Source organism: Sprattus sprattus, assembly GCF_963457725.1.
Source record: "Sprattus sprattus genome assembly, chromosome: 15".
NCBI lineage: Eukaryota > Metazoa > Chordata > Actinopteri > Clupeiformes > Clupeidae > Sprattus > Sprattus sprattus.
In genome coordinates, this window is record NC_137913.1 from 23337895 (window position 1) to 23349635 (window position 11741).

Sequence of the window (11741 nt, forward strand, 5' to 3'; positions counted from 1 at the left end):
ACCAGTACTGGTGTTTAAGCAGCATGCGAAGGGAGTTTTGTCTGAAACCAGTTGTCAGAACAAACAATGAAGCAAAGGGAACTGCCTTTCAGGGTCAAGGAACCTAAGAGCCAAGATCTTTACCGTCAATCTCCAAAACACACATAATTCACACACTCACTCGGACATGTGCCTGCCAGCAGGAAGTCGAGGGACTCGTTCTCCTGTTACCCATTAGCGCAACTACTCAAAGCTGCACCTGTGGTCAGACTCGGGTTTGCAAACACTACAGAGGGAAGGGGCTGACTCACAAAACCATAGTGAAATCTCAACAAAACTGGATGTTTAGTCAAAACACTCTTATATAGGATATTTCCATGGGCCAGACCGGATCTCAGCTAAAGGGCTTAAACGCCTGTTGCGCAAGGTACCAAGGGGCAGGTGCTACGAGTGCATTTGTTGATGCAATCTCTGCTTTGCATGAGGTGGTATTCAAGTCACCTCCAGCCCATTCAAATGACTGACGTTGGAAGGAAAAAAGTGGCACCACACACATCCTCCAGCCTAATTTGCCTCCAAACCCGTCCAACCACTGGGGGAACCACTGCCGGCAGCCGTCGCAGTTTTTCCTTTCAACGTCACTGACGGAACACACTCCTGTTTACAGTCCAGTGCCAGAACACAAAAGTGTGGAAAACATTAGCAACCTTAAAAAAAAACTGGAACCGTGTTATTAAAAGCGTAGTAAATGTAGGTAGGAAATTTAGAGTAAGTGCAAAAAATAACTGGTTTGGCATTGTAACTGCCTTTGCACAGAGTACATGGCAAGATAAGCAGTTCATATGACTGGATACAGAATTAGATTTCCTCTGTGGCTCGACTTGGGATCTTTAATGTTCCAAGGGTTGCCAACGAGGGCAAAGGATTGAGGCCATATTCATTTGAAACTGTGTCATTGTCTGAATTACACACAGCTCATACTTAGCTGATGAGTCCTCAAGAACCCTATGAAACTTGTCCTAGTGACTGAGTCTTCTGGGGAAAAGGCCTTTAAGCCTTATAATAGCACAAAGTCAACTCTAAAGAATCTGGTGGAGCCACTCAGGGCTTTAGGGAACGTTCACGTCATGATGTTTAACAATGGCTCTTTAACAATGGTGTTACATCCCACACCGGCAGGGTTGTTTCACAAGGTAGTCCGTGAGTGTTATTGGCAGTTTATCCTGCTGTTTGGTCTACTGATTGAATCAAGAAACATTTCTGGATCCGGTACCTTTTTTTATCTCGTCCACATGGAGCCGTGTCAAGAAATATCTATCTATAGCACGGAAATGCTGGAGTGGAGCAGAGTAGTTGAATCTGCTGTAAAGATGTCATGGGGCATGCGCATAAAGTGACAGAAGACAGATGTGGAGATCCAACTAGCAATCTTCCGATTGCTGAACAACTTCTCTACCACCTGAAATCACTGTTACCACAGCTCTCCAACAACACTAGTTAGAACCGAGCATTTCGCCATAACCTTTGTATGTGTTAAGTTACCACTTTGAAACTTCCGTCTATAATACAAATCTTTTAAAGTCAGATTTGCTCTTATAGGCTATTGCTGACACTTTTAAAAAACAGTTTTGAACAGTGGTCTGATGCAAAAATATTTAACAGTGATAGATTAAAGTGTGACTTGTTAGTGTCATCCCTTTCCTAACCAGCTTCGATTTAGTTTATGTTGCTGCTGTTGACGCAGCGGGGTAAATAAAGGCCCCCACATGCTTATCCGATCGGGCTCTCCGATCTCACGAGGCACGCCTTAAAACGCCCTCCTTGAAGTGGGACCACACCTTTGAGCACCTCGGAGAGCCATCCGAGGGTCTCAGATGGCCTCTGGAGCACCGCTTGAATTTTCTCACTATCCGATCCGAGCTGTCCGACACCCCTGGCTAAAATCACGTTTCCTGTTTCGTTCCCTATATGACAGCACCGCCGTTTTAAAAAAAACGCTGAGAGATCGCTGGGAACCTGGGGCTGGAGGTCCAGGAGTGCATTCCCCGCAAACAGGGAACGTCCCCAGGACGTTAACAGGACATTCGCAAGGTCCCCAATCGTCCCCAATTGGTCCCCGCCACAACGTTCGCTAGAGGACGTTACCAGAACGTTTTTGACGTTCGTAGCAAGTCTACGTTTGGTCCTTCTGCGACGTTCGCATGAGTCTTAAATCGGACTTTTAGGGAACCTTATAAATTGGTCTGTCAGCACACCTCCCCAGGACGTCATTTAAAAACGTCCCCATAACCTTTACCTGCAGGTCCTCTGCGTAACGTTCGCATGAGCCTTAAAACGGACTATTAAGGAACGTTATAATTTGGTCACTCAGCACAGGTCCCCAGGACGTCATTTAAAAATGTCCCCATAACCTTTACCTGCAGGTCCTCTGCGTGACGTTCGCATGAGCCTTAAAACGGACTATTAAGGAACGTTATAATTTGGTCACTTAGCACACGTCCCCAGGACGTCATTTAAAAACGTCCCGTAACCTTTACCTGCAGGTCCTCTGCGTGACGTTCGCATGAGCCTTAAAACGGACTATTAAGGAACGTTATAATTTGGTCACTCAGCACACGTCCCCAGGACGTCATTTAAAAACGTCCCGTAACCTTTACCTGCATGTCCTCTGCGTGACGTTCGCATGAGCCTTAAAACGGACTATTAAGGAACGTTATAATTTGGTCACTCAGCACACGTCCCCAGGACGTCATTTAAAAACGTCCCGTAACCTTTACCTGCAGGTCCTCTGCGTGACGTTCGCATGAGCCTTAAAACGGACTATTAAGGAACGTTATAATTTGGTAACTCAGCACACATCCCCAGGACGTCATTTAAAAACGTCCCGTAACCTTTACCTGCAGGTCCTCTGCGTGACGTTCGCATGAGCCTTAAAACGGACTTTTAGGGACCGTTCTTATTTGGTCCTCTGATGGTCCTCTCTGAACCAGAAGTTCCGCTAGAGAAAAATGATTTTCATTTGCCCGACATTTTAATGATAAGCCGGCCAAATATCTAGCCTATTTCTGCTTCTAAATTAGCCCATTGAAGAAAACTGACGGCCTGCATAGCTTAAATAATAACATAATCAGGTAGTTTAGAATGCAACATGTTTATTTTCCTAAGTTTACAATGGGAAACAAAAACATTTATGTCTGATGCGCGTCAATTAGTGGCCTTTAAGCGCAACCTGCTGTGGCGTTAAAATGAGCGCCGCAACATGGTCATTGCTCTGTTCAATGAGAGCAGAGATTCTTAAATTATTCGACCCTCTTGTGAATCCTTTGCACATTTTACTGTGACTATCAATTACCTCGCACCTGAGCCAAGAGAACTTGTCACTCCATAACGACATAAACGCCCGACATTTCAGCTTTTTCTTTGGTGATGCTGTTCGAACATCTAGGGCTTCAGGTATTCAGTGTTTGGAAAGTTCACTTTCTACATGAACTTGCTCAGTTCATTGTTGATAATTCATAATTTTGAACTACGTTCACAGCTCCAATTTTCAATATGAGGCGAGTGCTATAATTTTTCAAAATCTCTGTCTGCAATACCGCTCTCGGCTCTTCCGCGCGCTCACGCACGGTAATAAAAGGAAACGCGCAACACTGCAGGTATTACAGGTTCATCCTCGTCAGAAGGTTTACCCTCATCAGATGTTTTTGGCCTCTGAAAAAAAGCTTTTAAGGCTAGTCTGCTTGGCCATGTTGGATCCTTCTCACTCAGTTCGCTCCTCGTTTGAAACCGAGGGTTTGCGCTTTAAAATGCAGCATATGCGTGTTGTTAAATAACTTTCTAACGGCAGATTAGCCTGTTCCTTTTAAACATAATAAGGGCAGTGCACGTTTGCTTTATAGGCCTTACGTAATATTAGGATTGTTGTCAAAATTGTGTTTGCGAGACGGGATTTTTAAAGAAATTCCAATCAGACAATTTGACCGGTGAGCTCTTCGTTCTGTTGCACCATCTTTGAAGGCCTGTGGAAAGCTCAATATGTTAAAGCTAGACACTTGGTCACCTTCCTATGTATGCATTGTATTGGAATCATGCAGACATTACATTTATAGCACAGATCAGTACAGAAGCATTCATATTTATTTTATTTCATCATTCTTAGTTTGGCTAGTTATTCTGCCTCCCTGCCCGCACGTCCGTGATGTGCCATGGATGTTAATTAAAAAAGGAATCATTACGGAAAACCCTCAATGCGTAGTGACTGAGATTGCTACAATATGCTTTTCCTCAAAAAAGACTAAGTTTGTTGGCTGTCTCACACTGTGATAAACCTGTTAAAGTGGAACTATAGTAATCAGACAGTGTTAGGACAGTAGGTAGCGATCTCGTTTAGTAATAGGAAGGTTTATGGTTCAATTCCCATGCCCGCAATCAAGTTTGTAATCGTGTGTGTCTGTGTCTATGCATATCATATGAAATGTGTAATATAAATGAACTTGAACTTGTGTGTGTGTGCGCACTGTAAGCAAAATGACGGCTCCGCGATCTATTATTATTTTATTTTCTTCATTTAGCTCAGCAAAAACGGTCGTGCCTGCTACGTCCGCGGTGCATCCTTGAATAACGTACCCAGGACGTCTAAAATAGGTTTTGTAGATGTCACCACAATGCCCTCAGGACGTTCTTGCAACTTCCTGCAGAACGTCCCCAGGACCTATAGAAACACGTTCCCCAGACGTAACCACAATGCCCTCGGGAGGTGCTTGCAACGTCCTGCATAACGTCCCCAGGACCTATAGAAAACGTTTCTCAGTTGTCACCGCAACGTCCTCGGGACGGTCTTGGAACGTCGTGCAAAACGTCCTAAAGTTGTCACGGGAACCATACACATTTACGTTTTTAGAACGTTCAGAGAGACCATTACGGGACGTCTAGGGGACGTCATTTTGCTTACAGGGTTAGGAGTTGGAGGAAGATCAGGGACAAGTTTGTAAAAATGAAAAAAACTATGAAGAGCACCAGCGGCGATGCAGGAGGAAAACCGTCATCTCCCTTCTTCCTTGCTCTATCGTGGCTCTCGCCGCATATAAGCATAGGGAGACGTTGTCTAATTACAGCAATAATAAAAACATTTCTTGGTTTTCGAACAGCCTCTTTGTGTTTGAGTTAGCAGAGCATGCAGTGTAAATGATTAAATTGTAAAATAACCTGAATTGTAGACGTAAAAAAGCAGAACTGTTTGTGTGGTATAATAATAGAAAATATTCGGCAATAACCGCGAGCTTGGTCATTGTCGTTAGTAATTCATTTCACAACAACAGCCTCTGATCATTAACTGAAAATACACGGGATAAAAACAAACGATTTCTTATTTTATAGTTTGTTGTTGATGATGCAATGGCCTTGTAACATCATAATAAACCGTTGGTAATCTCCACAGCCCCTCGTAGAACCATGCAGGTAGAGGTGAGTCGTACGATCATCAGATTAGAAAGGGCCTGTCTCTCGTGAAGTCGTACGAGGTGAATTGGATAACCATGCAGATGCCTTAAGGGTTCAGGCTGAGGTTGCGAGGCAGGGCGTGGGGCGTTCACGTGGGGCGACATCTTTGGGTAAGAAAGTGTGCAGATCGGAGCGGATCTACCAACTCTGGAGACAGGATTCAAAAGGTTGCGGATTCAGTGAGCCAATCCACCGGGTTGGTTTGAACGGGAAGCCGAATCAACAGCATTTCTTTCGGATTTCAGGCAATCCAGGCTCTGTGTAAAAACAATCCAGGCTCCTTAAGACAAAATCCTGTCACAATCTCTCTTACTAACATCAAGCATGTAAAATTCCAACACATGTGTCAAATTCCATTTGCCTCAAAAAGCAAAGGATTGCCAAAGTAGAGGAAGTGTTTGTACATTTCCTGTGTATTGGTGGATTTCACTCTTCCTGAGATGGTGCAACTTCAGCCCAAATCAGCCATTTCCTTTTCGGTAAGCTGGCAGTGAAATAGCATGTGATGCACACGGTGAAAAGTATCAGCCAGCAATACCTGCTGTTCCCCACGAGGAAGAACGAGTCAACCCTAGCAGCACATCATTAGCGTCTGAAAGGCCCATTTCGCTTGGCTCTCATTGAATCATTTTTTGATGATTTGCTGATGATGTGCATTTCTTTCAGCTGAGCCCTTTTTCTGGCCTGGGGGGGCTCTACAGTAAAATCCATGTGCCTTCCCATCAAGAGGAGAGGGAGAGGAGAGGAGAGGAGAGGAGAGGAGAGGAGAGGAGAGGAGAGGAGAGGCGGGTGGCTGCCTCTGCGGCTCAATCTGAAGCTGAATGAAACATGTAGCAGCCCATGATGAGGGCTATCCTCCACCACCACTACTCTTCATGCATTATTGAGAGCTTCCTCTCAGGCCCCATATGGCTGTCACCATGGGACCATCAGTGTGAGCAGGCATATACCCTACATTATAACCATCACCCTCTGGTGACCCACATAGAGCCCCCCCCCCCCCCCGGCCACACACACACACATACCCCCCCCACACACACACACACCCCACGCACACACACACACACCCCACGCACAAACACACACCCCTTGCACACACACACACACCCCACGCACACACACACATCCCCCACACACACATCCCACACACACACACATACACACACACCACACCCACACACACATACATACCCCCCACACACACACACACACACACACACACACACACCACACGCACACACACAGCCCGTACACACACACACCCCAAACACACACTTACATCCCATACACACACACACACACCCCACACACACACAACATTCCACACACACCCCCCAAACACATATACCCCCGTCACCCTGTGCGTCCCGCCACCCCCCCTCTCTCTCCTGTTTTCTGGACTGCAGCAGGTTGCAGAGCAGCGGCGGGTTGTGCTGTGCTGCTTACTCAGGGAAAAAGCGGGAGAGATTTCTGCTTAGGAGGCACTTTGGGCCTCGGCTCAGGAGACAGCGGGCAGGAAGCGATAACAATAAAAACTAGAGAATCACGGACAACTGTTTGTGCCCAGCAGAGGACACGGCCCTGCACTGCTGCGCATGTGTATTTATGTGTGTGATTAATGTGTGTTGGTATGTGTGTGTCTGTGTGTGAGTGTGTGCACGAGAGTGTATGTGTGAGTGTGTGTGTGTGTGGGGGGGTGTGTGTGTCAGTGTGTATGTATGTGTGAGCATGTGTGTGTTGGTGTGTGTCTGTGTGTGTGTGTGTGTGTGTGTGTGTGAGTGTGTGTGCGTGTGCGTGTGCGTGTGTGTGTGTGTGTGTGTGTGTGTGTGTGTGTGTGTGTGTGTGTGTGTGTGTGTGTGTGTGTGTGTGTGTGTGTGTGTGTGTGTGAGAGAGTGTTTCATCAACTCACACAACTCACAGAAAGTGTCAGACATCCTACCAGTTTCTCCCTGAGCTGATAGTGAGGAATGCGTCGGCTGATCTCTATGTGGAAACACAGAAATGCCCTGCCCCTGGCACAAACTAGGGAAGAAATTCAATCATGTTGTTTTTGGAGGCTTTTTCGGAGGTTGGGGTGGGTAGCTGGGGAGGGGTGGCTGATCACAGAAATGTTTTCCCACAGCAGCTCCCCTGCAGCTAGCTAACTTTCTCCACTCTCCACCCTCCACTCTCCTTTTTTTCATGTAAAACTTGGGTTTCTTTGTGAACTTGGCATGCTTGTGACTTGCATTAGCATTGATCCTTTTAGCTGGATGCCCTTAGGGGGAAAAGGCAAGGGAAAGTAAAGTAAAACCAGAGAGAGAGGGAGGAAGGGAGAGATAGAGAGAGAGAGAGAGAGATAGAGAGAGAGAGCGAGAGAGAGAGAGCACCTTCAAGAACAAGTCATTTCTTTATTATATCCACACAATCATTTTCATAATTTCTTTGGAAAAAAGGGGTCTTTTGAGGTCCTGTATAAAAACATCAACGAACGAGAGCACCTCATTTAGTAAACAAACAGTCCTGGGGCCCTATCTTGCACCCAGCGCAATTGACATTGTCACCGACGCATGTATAATTCCTATCTTGCACCCGGCGCACAGCGCGATTTTCCCTCCAGAGGCGCGCTTCGAAATGAACTTGCGTCGACATGGGCGGGGGCGGAACAGAGAAGGCGTTTCTCTGGCGCAAGTGGTATTTTGCAGTTTCAAAACAACGCCGTGCGCCGTGCGCCATTGACCAAAAAAAAGCTGGTCTAATGTGAGGCGCAATGTCTAAAGTCTGTAACGCATATTCAGAACGCTATTTTAAGGGCGCATGTGCTTGCCCGCACAGTATAGGACCTATAGGCTACACTTTACTTCTGTCGTCTTCACGAGAGATTTACACCAATTGTTTGGCAAGCCATATATAATTACAAGGAAAATAAAGTATTTACCACATGAGGAAATCATTGTGATATCCGTATCCAAGACATTTTAAAACTAGGCATACATCTAGCGTACACAATTGACCCAAATGATTCAGGTTAATTGAAGCTGCGTGACATTTGATTTATTGTATGGCTTTGTTGCATTTATTTAATGCCAGTATTATTATAAATCTTGTAAACTCATCTTTGTGTATGTGGACTTTATTTATGTACCTTGGGTTTGGTCAGCTGGTGCACTGGCTTGGGTGCCGATTTCCATGCCCCCAAATCCCTGCAGGCTCTCAGGCGTGAGGGTAGACGTGGCGATGTCCTCTGCTGCCGTCAGATCCTGGGTCGAGGCAGATCCACCTCCCGTGAAGGCACGAGAACGTGTGTTACCTTCCAGCTTGGATGTCCCACGTCTCCGGACGTCATTATAGCGTTTTCGGCAACGTTTTCGGGTGCCCCGTTGCAGAAACAATCACGGCAATATCTTGACATGCTTGCTTGACTTTGCTTACTTTTGGAGGGTTTCTCGCATCCCCATATATATCTATCTCCCGGCTTTTTACAAAGCCATACAATAAATCAAATGTCACGCAGCTTCAATTAACCTGAATCATTTGGGTCAATGTGTAGGCTACGCTAGATGTATGCCTATTTTCAAAATATCTTGGATATGGATATCACAATGATTTCCTCAAGTGGTAAATACTTTATTTTCCTTGTAATTATATATGGCTTGCCAAAAAATTGGTGTAAATCTCACGTCGGTCTCCTCGGCTGTGAACTTTTCCGGTCTTCCACCAGGTAATTCCGCCATCAAAATAACAAGCCGCTATGGACTATGCGCTCCTCGCTCTTAAAGGGAATGTGAAATGACGCTCGGATTGGTTTATTGCATATTACGCCCAAACCACATCTATGGCTGAGTAACCTCCTTTGGACCAACCCTTTTGACACTTGCGCTGGACGCAAGTGTGTTTTTTCCGCCGTTAAAATAGCAACTGCGCCATAGAGCCGCCCACACAGCTACTTGCGCTTGGCGCCGTCCTACTTGCGTTTCTGATCGGCAAGATAGGGCCCCTGGTGTTTCAACAGCAGACTGAAAACACATGGCCACCACTGACTGACTCTTGCCTTATAGGGATGGATTTAGACACAGCATGTGGCTGATTTTGGTCATTTCATTACATGGATGGCTACTTTGTGTTTGTTTTGATGGAGCCCAATCGTGCCTGTCTGCTAGAGGAAATCTCAGCCATTACCAAATCGTTTGTCGTGATCCAGCACTATAGTGACTGATATAATCCATCATCTTTACGGATCTAATTTGTTTTAATTGATTGTGACCTGTCAGCTCAGTAAGTTCTTTACATGCAGTCTGTCCCCTTCTTCTGACCTGAGTATAAAACAAACCAGTAAGATATTGTCTAAATGGCCTGAATTATCAACACCACACACACATATTTTCCACCATGGCCCTCCATCCAGATGCTAATTAGTTATGTTAAACAATATCATCTGATCACTTCAAGCATAGCACATAAACAGTGGCATGTATGCCAAACAATATATGCATTCGCCTCCTAAAGCGACTCAGATATGGTCATCAAGAAGGGCCTGTTACATAAACCACAAAACTGCTGCAGAATCCGTGCATGTTCTTATTTAGTTTAGCCGCTAAATGTGCTGGAATGGAGAGGAGGTGAAGAGAGCTGGCACGCTAGACCTGACGGCCCCTATCTTTAGACCCGAGCACTTTTCTTTTTGGTCATGCTGGGAACATTTCTTAATCGCATTTTGTGTTTGGAGTTCTGTCATGTCCTAAGGTGGGGGTGAGAGGAGGGGATTTAGCTGGGGGGGGGGGGGGGGGGGGGGGGGGGTTTAGCTGGGGAAAAAAAGAGTTCAGTGGAAACATACTGTCCCTTTGCCAAGATGAACAGCCAGTTCAACACAGTTCAAAACGCTCTGAGCTGAGGCTCCCTCTTCTACAGAGACATGCCTGTGAGTGTCCAGGACATGTTTGTTGCTGCAGCGACGCCGCTGCACTGGGCTTACGGTGGGTACACACATGCTTGAAAATACACAGCCTCAAGTGTCAGAATCACCATGGGAACGTGTGAGTGAAAGACATCTTTCACTGGAACAGGAAACTTCAGACGATAATAAAGTAATATGATACAGGAAACCAAGCCATCCTGCGCTGGAATAAAATGTCCAAATGGGCTGTTTATTTCCTCCTTCTTTCGCTCAGACTGAAGAGCGTTGCCACTTCCTCATGCCTCTATTTTTGATTTACTCCAAGCATGGTGGTTTTGCAAGCGCAATGCGGTTTTGCAAGCGGGTTTGAAGCTTTCTTCATTCATGGGAAAATTACACAAACAACAGGGGACAATAACATGGCGACACTCACCCGACAGTCTCGCTGCAGGGTCTTGATCAGAGCATTGTAGGTCTCAGCGTCGAAATACAGGCCCTCATGCATGTCCTGGAAGTCTAGGTCCTTGTAGGTGGGGCAGGCCTTTTCCCGCTCTTTCCTGGAGGCCCTTCGCTTGTATGTGGAGCCTTTCAGGTCATATTTGTAGTGCATCTTAATAGCGCGGGGCAGGACATTGTTCATCACCACCAACCGGATGTTGATGCCGCCTGATTGCACACAGTACAGCCCATAAAACTTGGGCAGGAGCGTCCGAGGGTTCTGGTTCAAATTCTGTGTAAAACAATCCAATTTATTTTGGATTACAAAATGTAGTTATTTTAGACCAGCTCATTCAAAATACAATACTTTTAAGATGAAGTTTGAAGAGATAACAACTATTAGGGGACTGCAATCATCTTATCATCGTTAATGCAAATTATTTGATTAAAATTAGACAATGGGCCTCACCATGTAATAACCTGGAAGTAGTTTCTGTAGGAACTCTGCTTCTTTGTGCTGGACGGTTTTGACGATGAACTCATCATCGCTGGTCAGGTAGAAGAGTGATCCACTGGCTCCAGGGTTAGACAGCTCAATCAGTGGCTCATTACAGATGGAGTACTGAAAATACAAACACAAGGAGGGATAATGGCCACAAATTCGATTAAATCCCTCCATTAACAACTTCCAGACAAGACAGATAACACAACTTTTATTAGTGCACTAAAACAAGCACAATTTCACCAGCAAATTCCTGTTTGGGTGGCAGCTTTTGAATATCCTAATTTCAACCTGGAAGTCCATTGCTTTTATTAGGCACGTGGGCAAACTGGATAAACACAAGACCTATTCATACACGCAGGTGCCTGGGACCTTTTTTATGGCCTAGTAACCTCATAAGCACCAGCATGGCCCAAACACAAACAAACAAAACAAAAAACGTCCAGCAGA

General features: G+C 45.6%; 1 protein-coding gene across 1 annotated transcript in view; it reads right to left on the reverse strand.

Moving 5' to 3' along the window:
• pip5k1bb (phosphatidylinositol-4-phosphate 5-kinase, type I, beta b) overlaps window positions 1-11741 on the reverse strand; it is a 34739-nt gene that overhangs the window by 7264 nt on the left and 15734 nt on the right. The window contains exons 6-7 of the mRNA XM_080853034.1: window positions 11259-11411; window positions 10785-11081 (exon numbers count right to left, since the gene is read on the reverse strand). Coding sequence (XP_080709160.1) covers window positions 10785-11081; window positions 11259-11411 — 450 coding nt within the window. The remainder of the gene's footprint in view (window positions 1-10784; window positions 11082-11258; window positions 11412-11741) is intronic.